Here is a 19730-nt window from a genome sequence, read left to right as displayed (position 1 = left end):
CTTTACTGAGAGGCCAGATGATCTTCCTTATGTTCCTTGCTCGTTAGTTCTACCTTAGTGGTTCCAGCCTCCGAAGCTGCAAGCTCATGGTCAATCAACCTGAGGTGGTGCAAATTGAGGAGAGAATCGGCAATAATTCGTGCAGTCCTCTTCTGGTAGCCCCCAGATGTCACCATCAGGATAGGGATTCTGTGCTTTCGAGCAGCTCTGAACACAATTTCGTCTCTTTTGATAATGCCCTGGAAAGTTGCAACAGCAAAAAGTTGAAATAGCAAATGCTGGATTTCCTAAAAGTCAATCAACTGCACAGGTCATAGTTTTACAATATTGCATGTACTTTACACCAAACCCTTGTGAATTAAATCTTACAGTGACCAGCTGTGACCACTTTTGAGCCATTTACCAATAAAAAACCTAAGGGCTGATCAACAGCCAACCAAGGAAATAGTTGAGAATGAATTCTTGAATTGCTGCATTCAGTGCGTCAAAATAAGTCCTTTCAGCAGCTACATGAGGTGCATTGTTGAGACAATAAGGATGCATCACGTCAGATCTGACATAAAATGTTGAGCATTTTTTTTATTTTCTCTGTATCAAGCAGACAGGATCTCACTTATTTGTAAAAAATTATATTTGACAGATAACAAATGCTAGCAGTGAGAATTTTTCCCCCAGAACCATTCCAGGCAAAGCAGTAAGAAAATGACCAGAATTCTGAGAATAACATCCAAATTAAGGCATGCAGCAACACAAATCTAGTGCCTTTCTGTAACTCCTTAAACCAATTGCATTTTCCCCACATGACTGTGTATTAACCACAAAGGATAGGTGTGGATCCTGGGGAAAAGATATAGCTGCTTTAAAGAGTTGCAGGCAATATACCTGTTTATGTTCCCATGCTGTCATAATATTTCTGGAATAAAACTTGAGCACTAAACAGTCTCAGTCAATAACTGATGGGGCATGTAGTAAGTAACACAACATAAAAAACATTCAGGAGTTGAGAGCAGAAGCAAAGAAAAGGAACTATAAAAATGAGATTAAATCAGGAGATGAAGTAGGGCTGTGCCGGGATATCAGATTAAATAATGAGCTGGTCACCATAGCTCGGATATTGACAAGGTACCATATCCTACTGCATTTTAGGAAACAAATATTTTGTGAACTACAAACCTCAGGCGAAATAGCTAAGCCCCCCAGAGGATCACCATCCAAAATATCAGTTCCAGCGTTATAGATAATGATGTCTGGTCTCATTTCATTCAGTGCACCTTCCACGTGAGTTTTTACTTTCTGAAGGTATTCAGTGTCTTCTGTACCCCAGTCCAACTCAACTCTCCGTTTTATGGCTCCTAATAATTACAAGGATTATACACAATTAAAAAGGGTGGGGAAAATGAGAAATAAGGAGAGAAAAATCAGCTTTTGATATTTAGGATATACATGTATTTAGATACATCTAGGAGGAAACTGTTTTAAAATAATACAAATAAACTCTCTTTGAATCATAATAGAATAGAATAGAATAGAATAGAATAGAATAGAATAGAATAGAATAGAATAGAATAGAATAGAATAGAAATAGAATAGAATAGAATAGAATAGAATAGGAATAGGAATAGGAATAGGAATAGAATAGAAGAATAGAATAGAATAGAATAGAATAGAATAGAATAGAATAGAATAGAATAGGAATAGAATAGAATAGAATAGAATAGAATAGAATAGAATAGAATAGAATAGAATAGAATAGAATAGAATAGAATAGAATAGGAATAGAATAGAATAGAAATAGAATAGAATAGAATAGAATAGAATAGAATAGAATAGAATAGAATAGAATAGAATAGAATAGAATAGAATAGAATAGGAATAGGAATAGGAATAGGAATAGGAATAGAAGAATAGAATAGAATAGAATAGAATAGAATAGAATAGAATAGAATAGAATAGAATAGAATAGAATAGAATAGAATAGGAATAGAATAGAATAGAATAGAATAGAATAGAATAGAATAGAATAGAATAGAATAGGAATAGAATAGAATAGGAATAGAATAGAATAGAATAGAATAGAATAGAATAGAATAGAATAGAATAGGAATAGGAATAGGAATAGGAATAGGAATAGGAATAGGAATAGGAATAGAATAGAATAGAATAGAATAGAATAGAATAGAATAGAATAGAATAGAATAGAATAGAATAGAATAGAATAGAATAGAATAGAATAGAATAGAATAGAATAGAATAGAATAGAATAGAATAGAATAGAATAGAATAGAATAGAATAGGAATAGGAATAGGAATAGAATAGAAGAATAGAATAGAATAGAATAGAATAGAATAGAATAGAATAGAATAGAATAGAATAGAATAGAATAGAATAGAATAGGAATAGAATAGAATAGAATAGAATAGAATAGGAATAGAATAGAATAGGAATAGAATAGAATAGAATAGAATAGAATAGAATAGAATAGAATAGAATAGAATAGAATAGAATAGGAGATGGAAGGGACCTTGGAGGTCTTCTAGTCCAGCCCCCTGCTCAAGCAGGAGAACCTATACCATCTCAGACAAGTGACTGTCTCTTCTTAAAAATCTCCAGTGATGGAGCACCCATGATTTCTGAAGGCAAGCTGTTCCACTGGTTGATTGTCTTCACTGTCAGGAAGTTTCTCCTTAATTCCAGGTTGCTTCTCTCTTTGATCAGCTTCCAGCCATTGTTTCTCATCCTTCCCTCTGGTGCTCTGGTGAACCACCTCACCCCTTCTGCCTTGTGGCAGCCCCTCAAATACCGGAACACTGCTATCATGTCTCCCCTGTTTTTTTCTTTTCTTACAAGTAAACATTAATGGTTTATTCTTTGAATGGGAATTGGGGTTTTATTCAAATATATTGTGGTATAGGTTTCTAAACATTTACTGTGTAATCCTACAAAATTTACTTACGAGGTAATCCTCACCAATTGCAGTAAACTTTACTAGGCTTGTAGTCTTAAATTATAATGCCTGTTTTCATTCTTCAGGGAACAATATTAAATTCTGAGTGTAATAATTTCATGATTACAAATTAGATTGTACTAATTAGATCATATTAATTTCGAAAACACTGTCTACTTACGTTTAGCAAGTCCATCTCCTGGATAAATATACCTGTTGTAGACATCCATAATATATACCCTTCTGTCTTCCAAGAAGTCTCTTTCATGTCCATTTCCCTAAAAGTAAAAATAATAAAAACCCATTAATTAGGCCAAATCATTTCCTCTTTGATTCTTTTTTTAATATATGGGTTGAAACAACTTCACAGCAGTTTATTGTGATATAACAGAATGTGATTGTGTAGGAATGTTACTGATATCAAGATCAATTACAGTAAGCAGCAATTATAAGATTCCTCTGAATTCTTAACTCTAATAATTTTGAATTGTTACGCAATATTAGTTCAGCTTCTATGTGCAGGCCTGTAGTCACATATAGCACTTTTTCCAAATATGTATCTGGCAAAACATAGGGAACTACTGCTCTTCCATCTCACCCTTTTGTAAGTTCATTTTTAATCAATGTCTGCAATTTTTAAGTTCCAAGAAGATGACAATTATAGGTGATCAATGACAAGTCACTCAGCAACTCTTCAAATTTGTGACCTTGGAGTTCCAGCCATCACAGCATCCCGGGGGCACATGATCACCATCTCCAACCTTTACCGGTTTCTGACAAGCAAAATCAATGGGGAAGCTTGCAGAAGGTTGTCCACAGCAACCATGGGATGTCCTTGCTTCACAACTAGTGGTAATTTGCTTAATGATGGCAGCTGGGAGTGCCAGAATAGCCATCACTAGAAGACCTATCACATGACATTGTATTTTATGATAGCATTCCTTAGCAACTCCAATTCTGGTCCCAACTGCTAAGTTCAGAGGTCTCCAACTCCGGGACCGTGAACTGGTACCAGGCCGTGGCATGCCAGCAACCGGGCCACACAAACAAGCAAAGCCTCATCCGTGGGATGCAGATAGCACACAAAACCACACACTCTCTAGTCCATGGAAAAACCTTTCTCCACGGAACTGGTCCCTGGTGCCCAAAAGGTTGGGGACCTCTGACCTAGTTAACTGAGGACTATCCATATTGCATTAAAGGCTGCTTGTTAAGTTTTGCTTTGTAAAAATATCCTGAAAAAGCAATTAGTTTCTTTATGGTAATATGTCTCAGAACATTTTAATTTCATCACTCACCTGATGTGCATCCAAGTCTATAATAGTTGCCCTTGACACGCCTTCTACTCTTTCAAATAAAAACTGAGAAATAGAGCAAAATAAATCAAAATAGGAAAGAAATTTCAAAATTAAAACATACATTTTGCACAAGCTATGAACCTTTTAAAGTATTATGTCATATAAGGCATATATCATGGGCTATTCATTTTAACACCGTAATAAAGAATATCCATTTGAAAAAAACTCCCAACATTTCAAAGAGTTTACACTGAAATTTACTTCTTTTCACCCATAAAACACCCACACAGGGAAAAAGCAACATCCTAATCATCTAGTCAAGAATCTAGTTCATAGATCCTGCTAAGCTAACATTGATAAGATTAGTTTGTTGCATTAATCTTTCAATTATAGTTTGTAAGTTGCAGCTCCTTTCTTTTGATATACTGTGTTAAGTTACAAACACTATAAATACATGAACAATGTTTTGTGCAAACTCTATAAATATAAGTGTTTCTTCTCATCTCTTTACCCAATTCCCAATTCTTTGCAAAAAGCTAAAGAGAAACATCCTAAAGAAAATCAACCCTGTCTGTTCTTTGGAAGGACAGATGCTGAAGCCGAAGCTGAAGCTGAACTACTTTGGCCACCAAATGAGACGAGAGGACTCATTGAAGAAGACTCTGATGTTGGGAAAGAGTGAAGGCAAAAGGAGAAGGGGACAACAGAGGAGAAGATGTTTAGACAGGGTCATTGACAGAACGAACATGATTTCGGGCAAAATCTGGGAAACAGCAAAGGCCAAAGGGGGCCTGGCGTGCTGTGGTCCATGGGGCCGCAAAGAGTTGGACACAACTTAGCAACTGAACAACAAAAGAGAAACAGGCATGACCTTAAACAGGTTTGGTCATGGGTAGTGCCTCAATCATCCCTGCTGAGTTGTTCGGGCTTTTTTGTTGGATTCTGTACAGGATTTGGGAGGGGAACTTTTGTGTTACTATCTCTGGCTCTTTCACTTACCAATAAAATCATTCAGTCTTAATCATAAGCACACTCAAAAGCTTAACCCATGTTGCAAAATTTGGTTTCCACCACATTTGTTGATCAAGTTATGCTGGCTTAGTTTATTCATAATTCTAAATCAAAAACAGGTTTTATAGTACAGTTACTGAGTTCACCGTTATGCTAAACTAAAACAAGCCAGGATCTGTGAACACACTCAAATAAATATGTGATAGTTGTATCAGATAATATTGCAGGAAGAAATGAAGTACGTAAAAGTTAATTTAATCCTTTGGGAAATGTACATCCTTAGAGGAGGATTATTTCCTGATCTTCATGAAAGGAGGAAAAATTCTGTAATTATTTTCATTATTTGAATTAGTAAAAACAAAATTAAGACAAACATAATTTTGAGCACCAAAGAATCGACAGTGCCAAAGAATTGAGGCCTTTGAACTATGGTGCTGGAGAGGACTCCTGCGAGTCCCCTGGACTGCAAGGCAATCAAACCGGTCAGTCCTAGAGGAGATCAACCCTGACTGCTCCTTAGAAGGTCAGATCCTGAAGTTGAAACTCAAATACTTTGGCCACTTAATGAAAAGGAAGGACTCACTGGAGAAGAGCCTAACGCTGGGAAAGATTGAGGGCAAGAGAGGAAGGAGACGACAGAGAATGAAGTGGCTGGATGGAGTCACTGAAGCAGTAGGCATGAGCTTAAACGGACTCCAGAAGATGGTAGAGGACAGGAAGGCCTGGAGGAATGTTGTCCATGGGGTTGCGATGGGTTGGGCACGACTTCGTAACAACAACAACAACAACAACAACAATTTTGCAGTTTCTATCAAGAATCAATTTTTTTGCTTACCTTTATAGTCAATGTGATATCAGCATATGCACAGAAGCCTCCACCCCTATCACTTGAACAGTGATGGAAGCCACCACCTGGAAAAAGAAGTAGCAAATTTGAAGTGTATCTATATATGTATGTATGTATATGTATAAAGGTAAAGGTAAAGGTTCCCCCGCACATGCGTGCTAGTCGTTTCTGACTCTAGGGGCCGGTGCTCATCTCCGTTTCAAAGCCAAAGAGCCAGTGCTTGTCCGAGGACGTCTCCGTGGTCATGTGGCCGGCAACACGGAACGCTGTTACCTTCCCACCGTAGTGGTCCCTATTTTCCTACTTGCATTTTTACGTGCTTTTGAACTGCTAGGTTGGCAGAAGCTGGGACGAGTAACAGGCGCTCACTCTGTTACGCGGCACTCGGGATTTGACCTGCCAAACTGCCGACCTTCTGATCGACAAGCTCAGCGTCCTAAACCCACTGAGCCACCGTGTCCCTCCTTGTATATGTATACATACATATAAATACACACAAACACACATACTCCAGATGGCTGTAAGCAAGTAAGTGGCAATGAGGTTGTAGTCTAGAATTGGTTTGTAAATAAAGGAAGTAAATCTGCTCCTACTTACCAACATTAACTGCCCATCCTCGCTCAATGGCCAGTTTCCCTGCCTTAAGATAAAGAGGAAAAAATAGGAATTGGCTTATGAAAAGCAGACCCCCAAAGGATTCTGCAAACATTTAAGCACCACTGTGAAATTAAACCCTTGCTGTTTACTCAATCAGAACAGAAGGGGCTTTGAACTTCAAAGTGAAATTTCTATTAACCTGCTTTCTTTGGAAGAAATCGAGAGCTTTTTAAGGGATTCAATGGGTGCCTTAAGCTTTTACAAGATTTAAGGTGCCATTTCATTTAATAAAAGCATCCCAAACACCTCCAAATATTAAAAAGGAGACAATATTTTTCAGACATCACCACTAGACGAAGCTCTGAGGGCCATAACAGGTATTCTTTTCACACTTCTTTGATGCCTTAATATTAAATCTAATCCTGTATGCTCACACCTTTGACTCAATTTTGACTCCTGGCAACTGCGTAGAAAGGCCCTGCAGTTTTCTTGGCAAGATTTCTGGAAGTGGTTTGCTGTTGCCATCTTACACTTGTTTGTGCCTCATTACCATGCGGTGATAATATGCCATGAACACTGGGGAGGGTAGTTGGGAGGGGGAATGCTTGGGGGAAAATGAAAGTAGCTGCTGTATCTCCTCTAGATGCTGCCTCAAGGTCACCCAGTTGTGAAAGGAAAGCAGCTGCATACCTATCTACAACTGAACTGACCATTCGCAAAACATCTTGCTTGAACCTGATTGGTCATGGGCGGGGGGGGGGGTGTCAACGAGGGAGGCAGTTGAGGGAGGGAAAAGTTGAACTTTGGGATTTTGGCACGTGATTCTCAGTTCTGGCTATGCATTACTGCAATACACTTGACTTCTAATAAAACTATATCTTTCTCAGCAAATGGAGCCAAGGATCATTTCTATTTAGACGTTTAAGTGGTGACGGGTCTAACAGTCTTCCAGTTTTTAAGATGATACCTCATCATTATATCAAAATTATTTTATCAAATTTATATAGTCTCCCATTTCACCAAAGGCAACTCTGGGCGGTACATAGCAAACAGATAAAACCACATATACAAAACAACAAACATAAATAAATATCACTTTAAAAAGTAAGTAGTATAAAAAAAACAGATACAAACCCTAGGTGAAGAGAGGATAAGAATAGTCAGCTCAGAAATGGAACCATCTAAGTATGACTCCAGTTCTCTGGGAGTTCCAGGCTTGATAACATAAACAAGTCTTGAGGGCCTTCCCAAATGTCAAAAGGGATGGAGCTAATCTAATTTTGGAGGGGAACGCTGTTCCATAAGGCAAGTGTCACAGCAGAGAAGGCATGTCTACGGGGACTCAACAAAGGTAGGTCCTTAGCTGCTGGTAACCACAGCTTGCCTTTTTAACCTGAACAAATTAACCTGATGTGATATGAATTGGTTCTCTAATGCAAGTGTAATCCTATGCTCATTTAGTTTCCTTGTGAATTGTGGCTATCTCCATGCTCTTATCTTGGAAGGATTACCAAATGATATTTCTATCTTATTTAGAACTACATAGCAATCTGGACTCTCACAATATCAAACCTGCAGAAACTATGAGAGAAACGCTACCAAATAATGTGACAAATCTAGCATCTGCTATTAAAAAAAAGATAAGGTAGTAGATCAAATTTGGAGAACCACTAGCAATCAGATATTTAAAATGGCTGCATTTACATGATGCAATGAATCAAAAATGATTCGTATCAAATTCAACTATTGTTGACTTCTGGTTCAATAGGTCTTGCAAGCTTGGGAAAGTTGGATTAAGTTGAGAAAGCAATGATAAAGTCACTCTGCCATGTGAATGCAGCATCAGCTGAGATAGGACAAGATCTGAGTTTTATCAAAGAGCTTATTTCATCAAGTCGATCAGTTCCTTCTTATTGCTTAGTTAGACCAATGTGCAGATTTATTCAGCTTTAGAAATCAAGCAAGACATACTTACCATTATTGTTCCTCCTGTTTGGGTTCTCAGTGGCCTGAGTACTTTCCTCTGAACAAGGAAATTTGGCATAAAAAGGACTGGAGGGATTTCTGTAATTGTAGCCACTACAAAGGACCACTAGAAGAAGAGAAGAAGGAAAAATATACATTCAAATCTGACTGAAGATATTTTTCCCCCAATATATTTATGCATGTCTAAGTCCCACTTAGGGACGCGGTGGCTCAGTGGGTTAGGACGCTGAACTTGTCGATCGGAAGGTCGGCAGTTTGGCGGGTCGAATCCCGAGTGCCGCATAGCAGAGTGAGCGCCTGTTACTCGTCCCAGCTTCTGCCAACCTAGCAGTTCGAAAGCACGTAAAAATGCAAGTAGAAAAATAGGGACCACTACGGTGGGAAGGTAACAGCGTTCCGTGTGCCTTTGGCATCTAGTCATGCCGGCCACATGACCACGGAGACGTCCTCGGACAAGCGCTGGCTCTTCGGCTTTGAAACGGAGATGAGCACCGCCCCCTAGAGTCGGAAACGACTAGCACGCATGTGCGGGGGAACCTTTACCTTTACCCTTAAGTCCCACTTATTCAATTCAATGGGATTTATCCCCAATCAGCATTCGTAGGATGACAGCTTGCACGCATGATCCCTTTACAACATAATTTAAATGAACTAACTCCGAAGTAACTCCAATCAAGTCAAGCTGGGCTAACACAATAAGAATGGGTAGTAATTCAAATGTAACATTATTACTATAACTATATGCAAAGGAAAAGCATTTATTTATTTCAACGAAGGAGATCACCACAAAAAGCATCCATGAACTCTTACAGGGATGTTAAACATTGATGAGCAAACAAGAAGAGCAGATTAAGGCTGGATTCCAGAGCTACCTGAGAAGATGACTTAAGTTCCTGATTTTTCTCAGCCATCCTTCCCTTTATAAGGGAAGTTCTTGACTTACGACCGGTCACTAAGTTACATCCAAGCTGAAAAAGGGAACTTAAACCTCACTTTTTCAGCAAAATCACAGCTACAGTGGACAATGGGTTTACACTTATGACCATCGCAATTGCTTAATGAGTGGCTGTGTTCACTTAACAATTGCTGCAAAAAAGTAATATCCCATGATCATGGGACCAACCTCTTTTATGACTGTAGCAACAATCAATCATAATGCAGGGCTCCATTACAGTTGTAACTGGAGGGCTACCTATAGTAGTTTCTGCCTTAAAATCCTTCTCTAATTTGAGATAATTATCCCTTTTTCCTTGCATCCCCCACCTTGTTCCAAAGAGCCACCTTATCATCTAGAGCAGGGCTCCCCAACCACCGGTCCGTGGACCAGTACCGGCCTGTGGCATGCCAGCAACCGGTCCACACAAACAAGCAAAGCCCCATCTGTGGGATGCAGACAGTACACAAAACCACACACCCTCTGGTCCACGGAAAAGCCTCTCTCCACGGAACCGGTCCCTGGTGCCCAAAAGGTCGGGGACCTCTTATCTAGAGACACAATGAGCAGGTAAGCATCCAAAAAGCCACACAAGAGAATAAGAGGGGGGGAAAAAACCACAGGACCATAAGCTGCCTTCTGCTTATTCAATCATCTGCCCACGACTATATTATGTAATATTTTTCCACGTAGACTATTGAGATTAGAACACTGTTCGGTTTAATATCCACAGTGTCCTTATGCTCAACCACGATCAGATAATTTAAGCACTGAGTTTAATAATATTTTTTTCAAAAAAGATTAAGTAAAACTTTAACAGCAAAAGCGTTCTGCAAAGACAAAAGTACTGAGCAGCAATGAATAATGACAATGATTTCAACTGTTGGATGGAGATAATTTAGCAAACAGCACAACTGAAAGGACAAGGCAACAAATGACTAAGCTGCATTTAAAAGATATGACACTTTCCACTGTATGGCAAAAGCACAATGTGATCTACAATACCTTTTTAAACTTTTCCGATATATATGCTTCTATAAAAAGGTAAAGGTAAAGGTTCCCCCGAACATGCGTGCTAGTCGTTTCCGACTCTAGGGGCCGGTGCTCATCTCCGTTTCAAAGCCGAAGAGCCAGCGCTTGTCTGAGGACATCTCTGTGGTCATGTGGCCGGCATGACTAGACGCCAAAGGCGCATGGAACTCTGTTACCTTCCCACCGTAGTGCTCCTTATTTTTCTACTTGCATTTTTACGTGCTTTTGAACTGCTAGGTTGGCAGAAGCTGGGACGAGTAACAGGCGCTCACTCTGTTACGCGGCCCTCGGGATTTGACCCGCCAAACTGCCGACCTTCTGATCGACAAGCTCAGCATCCTAACCCACTGAGCCACCGTGTCCCTATATGCTTCTATAAGCCATACCAAAAAAAGTTAACCAATACTCAAACATCTTGCATAACTTGTAGCCAAAATTAATCTCCACATTGTGCCATATATTTCTGTCTGCAGTGTGATTTGGAGCACTTGACAGGTTTCTTGCCAATTCTGCTCTGTAAAAATGTTTTGAAATTGCATGCTAATCTACAATTTATCAAGAGTTTTAAGAGGGGTAGTACATGCATGTTACTTGCTATATTTCTGTTTCTAGCCCCTAAGAAGATCAGAGTCTTAGAGTTGGGAGAGGGAGAGGAGGAAGAAGAGGGAGGGTGTAATGTATTGGGCCTAGTTTTACTTGAACTGTGTGGGTTTTGAATGCTGAGAGGTTGCTTAAGCAGGGAGTTAGGTAATGGTCACTGGCTCCTCAGACAGGCCGTCTCCAGGACCACCATTGGTTGGCTCTAGGGTGGCAATAGGCTCCTTCAAACCTACTGGCTGCCGCCTAGTGGCCAGCAGTATAAATAGCTGCATAGAAGCCTTGGGTAACAGTTCAGTTCCTGCATTCAATAAAGCATGTTCCTGCCTGAACTCTCCTGCCTCGTCTCCTCCATGCTGCAAAGAACCCAGTACACAAGGGAGGGAGGGAGGGAGAGAGGGAGGGAGAGAGAGAGAGAGAGAGATGATGCAATATATGTCAGGGAGGAGAGATTTTTAAAAGGTTTCATTGAAGAAGCTACCGTACCTTTAATCGATTCAAGTAATGTCTTGTGTGAACAACTAAAAGGTCCTCCTCAGTGGCCTCTCGAGCCTGTACAATCAAGTCATCTGTAATTAGCTTTGCTTCTGAATTTAAAAAAAAATGGGGGAGGGATAATAAACGATACACAAGTAAGATTCACTTTTCAGCACTCTAAAAGCCAAGCCATTATATTTGTTATCATTTTTAGGTAAGAAACCTTGTGCTGGATCAGATAAAAAGCCTGTCTAACCTTGGATGCTACCGGTATTTTAGATTTCCCCATGCTATTCAAAAAGCTGATTTTTATCCTTTAAAGCTCATTATTACTCCATCCCCAGAGACTTTACGGACCATCTCTCCCACATGGAATGTGTGTGACATGCATTCTTCTCATGAGGGGGATGCCTCAGATCCTCCCCATTAGTTTTGGGGAGAGGGGGACCAAAGCTAAACGTTCACATTGGTTGCCTCTGTCCTCTTGAACACTCCCCTTCCAAAGATCCCTATAGCTCCTACCTACAATTATTCAGGAAGGATAATCCTTAGGGTCCTACATGGTTTGCATGCTATCCTTGGAGGATTGGGCTATTTGGATGTATTTAATTAGCTAATGCCTTTTTAATCATGATGATTTTATGATGCTATGCTTTTATACCTTCATGGCTGTGAATCACCAAGAGTCATTTTGAACTTGGCAGTACAAATCAATAGATCAATCTACAAATTAAGTCCTTGTGGGATGTGTTTTTCCCTGCAGCCCTTTCCCACTGAGTCTATGGGACAAAATGAGGCCATCTACCAGCACGGGTTGACCTTCATGCCAAAAAAACTGAAGATCCTACAAATTCAATGACTCCAGTGTCCTGCCAGCTTCTTTTTGGCTATTCTAATACTGAAATTCTCCTGGCAGGACATTTTTCTGCAGCTTCCCAGAGAATGTTTATTAGGTTGGAGATCCTTCTCCAAGGGCAGCTCTGAGATTCTGCCAAGAGAAGAAGATCTCTAATGAATCCTATGGTTCCTAAATATCATAATTCAAACGCATACCACAGATTTCCGCAGACAAGTATCTCAACAAACATCGAAACATTTTTATCCCAGATGATGCCTACAGCTGACTAGGGAAGAAAGAAGCAGTAGTCTAACTTACTTGGGAGGCCATGGAACAATAGAAAGAAATTTAGGGGAGTATGAAATTCACTTTTAGGGTTTACTGGAACAATTTCAGTCTCAGCCCTTCATACAATTTCTGTTCACTGCTATATTGGCAACTAAGTTAACCGCCCTGAGTCCTCAGGGAAAGGGCGGTATATAAATGCAATAAAATAAATAAAATAAATAAATAAGTTGACTAACAAGCTAATTTATGGAACAGGTTGCCTTCTCTTATTTAAAGACTGTGTTCATACAAAATATAGTTGCTGTATTCACATGATACTCTAATCCAGGGGTCTTCAAACTCGGCCCTTTTATGACTCATGGACTTCAATTCCCAGAATTCCTCAGCCAGTGTGCCTGGCTGAGGAATTCTGGGAGTTGAAGTCCATGAGTCATAAAAGGGCCGAGTTTGAAGACCTCTGCTCTAATCCCAAATAAATAAACCATATTATGATTTAATGTGAATGGGTTGCTTAAGGCAACATCTGGATTCCCACAACACTCTACATCACAATCTCCCAATTACATTTAGTCTACCTAGCCTAGTGTGAATACCTAGTCAGATTCCTGGTGGTACCAAAGTTCCAGAATCCAGTCTTTTGATCAGCCCAGCGTTTATAAACTGGACTGGCTGAAAAGCAACTTGCTGCACGTCATGGTTATAATGAATATATCATTCCTTCACAGTAAATCAGATGAATGCCACTCAAATGCAGCCTCTGTTGTTCCTCCTGCTCTACTTTCCCTTATGAATGCCACAGAAGCAAACAAAAATATGTGCACAGCCTGCAAATATATAACCCCTACCTTTTCTTTTTTTGCACCACTTTCTGAGCTCATAATTATGTAACTATTGTACAATTGAAGTGGCCTGAAATTCTAAATAATAAATAAAGGCAAACCTAACTATTTTTGGAGTATTTAAACACAATGGCCATTGTTGGAAATGTTGTAGGAGTTGATTTCTATACCGGGGAGAGGATGAAATTTCTATGTGCTTACAGGTAGTCCTTGACTTATTATGATCACAGCTGAGCCCAAAATTTCTGTTGCTAAGCAAGACAATTGAGTGAGTTTTGCCCCATTTTTACAACCTTTCTTTCCACAGCTGTTAAGTGAAGCACTGCAGTTGTTAAGTTAGTAACACGTTTGTTAGGTGAATCTGGCTTCCCCATTGACATTGCTTGTCAGAAGGTCCCAAAAAGGGATCACCTGATCCCTGGGTCACTGCAACTGTCAAAAACACATACCGGTACCAGTTATCCAAATTTTGATCCTGTGACCACGAGGATGCTGCAACTGTCTTAAGTAGGAAAAACAGTCATAAATTACCTTTTTCAGGCAACTTGGGTCACTAAATGCATGGTTGTAAGTCAAGGACTATCTGTATATCATACAATCTAGATATGAAGATAACCTATTTTCTTATTTGAAAATATCCGATATAAAAATTATTTTTCTGTTTGCTTTTTTTTGACTTCTCTAACAGAGGACTAGTTTAATTTCCAACAACATTTATATCACTATTTTGTTTTTACTACCTTTCAAGAAATTTATTACTTTCCCCCATTTTCCAGCATCAAATGGATGTAGTTTCTCCAGGCCGAGAAAGGAAATATTGTAGTCTGGTGAATATACAATAGGCCAGCATGTGGATGGAGTATCTTCATATAGTTCTGTCCTATGAGGCCTTGAAGAAATAAATATAACATTAGACATTCAAAATACTCATAGATGAGAATAAACCACATTTTACACATTTTACTTCTGAATTACATAACCATTTTGATAAATTTATTAAGAATCTCATTTATATTCATCACATTAATTTCCTTTAGAAGTCAGCAGTGTTATTCAAATTGCAGGAAAGAAATAATCAGCCAAAATAATTAAATGCATTAAATTAATTTTATTATGGTCAGGAGCCAAAAGGATAATATTTTAAGAAAATCTGATTTTAAAAAACAAAAATATACAGAATTGTTTTACAGCATTTCCACAATTATTAAATTACCAATTATTAAAATCAAAACAATAATTACTTAATTTTAATTCACTAGTGTCTAAAAGTTAGGTTAGCAATAGCATTTAGACTTATATACCGCTTCAGTTAAGTGACTGCTCTAAAATGGCAAACATAAATACAGGTAGTTCTCGATTTATGGTCATTTGTTTAATGACTCATTTGAAGTTACAACGGCACTGAATGACTTAAGATGGGTCCTTGCACTTGCAACTGTCACAACATACCAATGATCTTGTGATCAAAATTGCTCTTGGGATATGTTTATGATGGCTGCTGTATGCCGGCGTCATATGATTGCCATTTACAACCTTCCCAGGTGGCTTCCAAAAAGCAAAGTCAGTTGGGGAACTCACTTAACAACTGTACGATTCACTTAACAACTGTGGCAAAAAAGTCATAAAATTGGGCATGGTTCATTTAACAACAGTCTTGCTTAGCAATGGAAATTTTGGGCTCAATTGTGGTGGTAAGTCAAGGATATATAATTTCTTATATATTAATATAAGAAAATTGTTTGCATCAAACAGTATCTTTTATTTCAATTTTACATACAATGAAGAGTTGCAGGATCTGGGGAGGTCTAGTCTGACGAAGAGAAGGACTAGGGCTGACGTGATAGCGGTATTCCAATATTTGAGGGGCTGTCACAGAGAAGGGGGGGAGGGTGTCAACCTATTCTCCAAAGCACCTGGGGGCAGGACCAAAAGCAATGAATGGAATCACATCAAGGGAAGATCCAACCTAAAACTAAGGAGAAAATTCCTGACAGTGAGAAAAACTAACCAGTGAAATGGCTTGCCTTTAGAAGTTGTGGATGCTCCATCACTGGAGGTTTTAAAGAAGAGACCGGACAACCATTTGTCACCTGCTTGAGCAGGGGACTGGAAGACATCCAAGGTCCCTTGCAACTCTCTTATTCTATATCAGGGGTCTTCAAACTTGGCCCTTTGATGACTTGTGGACTTCAACTCCCAGAATTCCTCAGCCAGCAAAGCTGGCTGAGGAATTCTGGGAGTTGAAGTCCACAAGTCATCAAAGGGCCAAGTTTGAAGACCCCTGTTCTATATTCTCCAACATTATGCTCATCGGAACAGTTCACTTTCCCCCATTTTTCTCTCCACCGCGGGTTTCCTTCCGTGTGTGCACGTAGCTACCACATACGCAGGTGCACGCCTGACCCGTGAAAGTTGGGAGACAATAAGACTTGTCTCTATCGCCATTTTCATAAACATTCTTGAGCCAAGACATCCCAACAACTACTTCCAAGGCGTCTGGATTCTCAAGACTAGCTAGCCTGTTGTATACAACTGCAGCCCGGGTGGGAAATGGGTTTCCATCAAAACCCAGGACTCAAGTTGCAACAACCCGACCTCAGGGGCAACGTGTCGTCCGCACCCAGCCATTGTGAGAGCATAAAAAAAATCCGTCCCAGCAACCGCTCCGAGGAACGGCGCGGGGAGGACACGGGACTCCGCCGCTCAGGGCTGTTTTCTTTCCTCCCATCTCCCGCAACATCGCAGCTTTAAAGGCTTTGGCATTGCCCACCCCCGGGCATTGGTCCCCCCCGGGCGGCGTAGCTCTGCCGCAGCCGCCGTTTTCCCCGGGAGAAACAGCTCCTCGCCGGGGTCTTCTCCCTTGCCGGGGAAGTCCTGCGTCACCCCATCTCTTGCAACTCACATGCCGCCCTAAGAGCGAAGCTCCGTCCGAGCCCCCGAAAGTGTCAGTCTTGCCCGGCTGCTACTGAGCATGCCCGGTTGTCCTCGAGCACGCTCAGACTCTTCCAACGAGGCCACTTGCCCTTATCTGAATCTGGCTTGACCTGCCCTCGGTCGGCGTTCTTAAACCCAGGCGGGATATGACGTTCCCTTGTGGCGTAGTGGGCAGGTTGTGTGAACCCGGAGTTATCGTTCAATGGATAACTGGAACTGGGAACGTTGGCTTATTTTACGAAGTCTTTTTCGACTTCTAGCGACTGCGCAGAATTTCTCCGGGATACACTCTTCTAGCTTTAAATAAATCAAAAATTTTCAAGCATCCTGGGGGAGGGGGGGCAACTTCCCATTAGCCACAGCCTGTTCTGCCCTTTCCTCTCATTTTAGTACAACCTAGAATCTCTGAATTATATAAATTTTCGCTAGTTTCTGTTTAAATCGGTATCTTGTCTGAAATGGTATAGGCCAGGTCTGCTGCTTGAGCAAGGGGTTGAACTAGAAGGCCTCCAAGGCCCCTCCCAACTCTGGGTCATCAGGATCCAATTAATATACAGGTGGGGACCAAAAATGGAACGGCACTTATCATACTGACCAATGGCGAGCCTATAGTTAACTCATTTCTTTCTAATCACTGCTATTTTGAAAACTATCAGAAAGGTACAAAAATGCAAAAAAAACAACCCCAAAACCCAAAATATTAATGGGTTGGAGTAGCATTCCTATAAACAAAGATTTATATACTGTAAACAACAACTGAATTTGTAGGTTGGAACAAGAACGTAAATGATAAAAAATGATAAAAAATATTTGAAATAATGTAAAACATAGAGAACATTTAATTAAGGTTTCTTCTCTGTCATGGCTAATATTAGAACTCAACAAAGTCATCCATCAGATGTAAAGCAACCCCCATCCCCCACCTCCCAAAAAAAGGAACATCTTTCCACAATATATAGTTAGATTGTTGAATTAGCTGCTGGCAGTTATGATAGTGGTGGTCAGTTAGGATTAAACTCGTCAGTTTTATGAATGATCAGGCTATCAATGACTCCCAGTATTGATGGTTATTGATAGTTATATTTTGATATACTGATAACTTCCAGTATTGATCACTATTTACTCTCTTGTGAATCACAGAGATACTAACTGCTGGGAAAGAAATTATTACCCTACAGGCTTGTAAGCTTGAAAATACATCTAACAGGTCACACTATCAGATTGCTGACTAGAATGGTATGATAAGCTGATCTACCATGGTTATATTTTCTTTAAAAGCATAAAATTAACAAAGACAATAAAGTTTATTAAATGCAGCATTTTAGTCATGTGATCACAATTTATGACTTTTTTTGTCAGAAACTGGCAAAAAAAACCCCACTGATGGGAATACATTGATTCGCTTAATGATTGCCATGTTCACTTAACACCTGTGGTGTTTGCTTAATGTCTACTGCAAAAAAGTCATAAAAATCTAGTCCTATTACGTGGGTATTTCAGTGTAGAACTGTCATCACTTACAATGGAAATTTCATATTCCATTACAGTCAGAAGTGGAGGACTATTCTCCTTTATTGGGAGGACTACCTGCATTAGACTCAGCCTTCCATCCTACCAAGGTCAGTAAAATGAGGACTCAGATTGTTGGGGGCAATATGCTGATTCTGTAAACCACTTAGAGAGGGCTGTAAAGTGCTTTTACTATTAGCATTGATAGCAGTAGGACTGTCTTTGAAAGGAACTTGCTGGAATAGGCAGGCCACTGCCTTCTGGAAAACCAGTGTGGCGCTCACCTAGGCTTGCCTTGGGCACAAAAATTGGGTGACTTTGGGCCAGCCACTCTCTCAAGCACAACCTACTTCACAAGGTTGTTGTAGGGAAGAGGAAGGAGCATCATGTGTAGTATTAAGACACATGTACACTGTCCGGGCTCAGACTTGGTGAGATGGGTTGCTATATAACGTAGATAAATGTTTGCCACCCTAAGTTATACATGAAAAAGGCAGAATAAAAATATATAGTAATATAGGATGTTTTGTTTGGCTTTTCCAACTTTCAGGTCTAGCCTAAAGCTATGGGATTACTTAGTACTCTCCCAACCAAATACTAAGCAGGTCTGGACCTTGCTCCCCACTTAGCATTTCAGAATCATCTATTATTGCAAAAATCTTATATTTAGAGACTCACACAGATAGTGACATGCTCTTTGTTAGGCATATTTTTCTGAATTAAAAAGTTTGATAAAATTTGGAAGAAGAAAAAGTTATTCTCAAAAAAAGGTTTGTTTTGGAAACTCCATCAGAAATAATTGTAGGTTTTTTTAGTTGGCATCTAATTCCCCTCCTCCCCCCCCCTCCGTGGCCATTTAAGAGAACCCCCAAAGTGCGACTACAGAAGCAATCTGGCTACAGTTGCGGTATCAACAGCCAAAATTAGTCAAGAAAAGTCTGAAATTGTTGAGCAGGAACAGCGCGTTCGCATGCATCAACATATTTCCATGTAGTTCTAAAGCAGCATCTCCTTTCTCCATTCGCCTTCATTCTTTCTGACACTCCCCAGGGTAATGTTTTTCTTAAATCCCTCCAACAAACGGTGGTGAAACAAAAATGTGCATGCCTTTCATCATGCATCGCGATTTTAAAGCTCTCAGCAATCCTGTTGTTGATATCGTTTGCAGAAAGAAGCAAAGACGGATTCCACGCACGAACTTCCTTAAGGAGTTGTCGAAAATCGAAATTCGGCAATAGTTCGAAATCACAATCACCTTCCTTTTCCACGCTGGAGAAAGCCCAACAGAGACCAGGAAGTGTAGAAAAATGGGAGCGGCGGGAGATAAACTCTCCAGGCAGCCCCCACCGCATGAACGATCCTATTCATCTCGCAAGGTCTGATCGTTCACCCCACGCGCGGACACCGCGGCTTGGGAAGCTCTGGCCGCGACGCTTTCCCCTTCCTGTTTGCAGAAGCAGCGGCTCTCCACTTCCCCGCTTTGCCTATTGGTTCACGGCGTGGCTGCTTCCACCCTTCCCTAAAAGAACCCATTCAATGATTGGTGGCTCTGACGTAGCAAGCGGGGGTTGGCTCTTCCGAGTGTCTTGAAAGAAAGC

At 40.1% G+C, this 19730-nt stretch overlaps 1 protein-coding gene across 2 annotated transcripts; it reads right to left on the bottom strand.

The window, feature by feature from the left end:
* Window positions 1–2: 2 nt before the first annotated feature.
* HDAC11 (histone deacetylase 11) lies at window positions 3–19591 on the bottom strand (the record flags this gene model as incomplete). Of its 2 annotated transcripts, none has more annotated exons than XM_081320163.1 (10): window positions 19388–19591; window positions 14430–14578; window positions 11734–11834; window positions 8674–8790; window positions 6699–6741; window positions 6090–6166; window positions 4244–4306; window positions 3127–3223; window positions 1174–1352; window positions 3–239 (listed from the first exon to the last, which is right to left on the bottom strand). In XM_081320163.1, the coding sequence occupies exons 1-10, from the start codon at window positions 19498–19500 to the stop codon at window positions 3–5; spliced, it is 1176 nt and encodes a 391-aa protein (XP_081176289.1). In that variant the 5' UTR covers window positions 19501–19591. The 2 variants fall into 2 exon arrangements, with proteins under 2 accessions (XP_081176289.1, XP_081176290.1); XM_081320164.1 differs by lacking the exon at window positions 19388–19591 and adding an exon at window positions 16592–16748.
* Window positions 19592–19730: the final 139 nt, after the last annotated feature.

Source organism: Vipera berus (assembly GCF_964194415.1).
Source record: "Vipera berus genome assembly, chromosome: 2".
In the NCBI taxonomy this organism is placed as follows: Eukaryota; Metazoa; Chordata; class Lepidosauria; order Squamata; family Viperidae; genus Vipera; species Vipera berus.
This window is presented reverse-complemented; position numbering and strand designations above follow the sequence as displayed.